Source organism: Fragaria vesca, linkage group LG5 (assembly GCF_000184155.1).
Source record: "Fragaria vesca subsp. vesca linkage group LG5, FraVesHawaii_1.0, whole genome shotgun sequence".
NCBI lineage: Eukaryota > Viridiplantae > Streptophyta > Magnoliopsida > Rosales > Rosaceae > Fragaria > Fragaria vesca.
This window is the reverse complement of record NC_020495.1, coordinates 9,624,784-9,625,313: the sequence shown is the minus strand read 5'-3', so window position 1 is coordinate 9,625,313 and position 530 is coordinate 9,624,784. Positions and strand designations below refer to the sequence as shown.

Below are 530 nucleotides of genomic sequence, written 5' to 3'. Positions count from 1 at the left end.
ATATTGGAAGCAATATAGTGACCACAGTACGATATAGTATATACCATCAGTGTTCTTAAGTGCTACACAGAAATCTTGGAGAGAACTAGGATCAGAGGCAGAGACAAGGTGGAAGGTTGCCAATGCCAGTAGGGCAAAAGCAGCAGTTGTAGCAGGGAAATGAGCACCTTTCATCATCGTGATCGCAATACTCAGTATATGTTATAGTTCTGTATAAGAGAGAACTGGAGGTGGATGAAGATCTTGTATGGAGCAGATGCCTATTTATAGATGGAAGAGATGGAGAGAAATTCATCTGAACTGGTCTTGGATTGGCCATGTCTATGGAAGCAGGTAGTAACTTCGAATAAATAACTCCTTGGTATTCAAAAGCAGGTAAAGACTTCGATATATTCCGTACCAATTCTTTAAGACTTGGCTAATATATTGACCCTCTCCCATTCTTTAGAGGCAAGCTAATAAATTGTCTACGTGTATACCTACTGTCTCAAATTTCATTTTAATGAGAAACTCATTTATATAGAGCACTC

The 530-nt window shown here is 38.9% G+C and overlaps 1 protein-coding gene across 1 annotated transcript in view; it reads right to left on the bottom strand.

Annotated features, from left to right (window-relative positions):
• The window catches only part of LOC101310522 (germin-like protein subfamily 1 member 7-like), a 790-nt gene extending 613 nt beyond the window's left edge, over positions 1-177 (bottom strand). Inside the window, exon 1 of the mRNA XM_004301181.1 lies at positions 31-177. Coding sequence (XP_004301229.1) covers positions 31-177 — 147 coding nt within the window. The remainder of the gene's footprint in view (positions 1-30) is intronic.
• Positions 178-530: the final 353 nt, after the last annotated feature.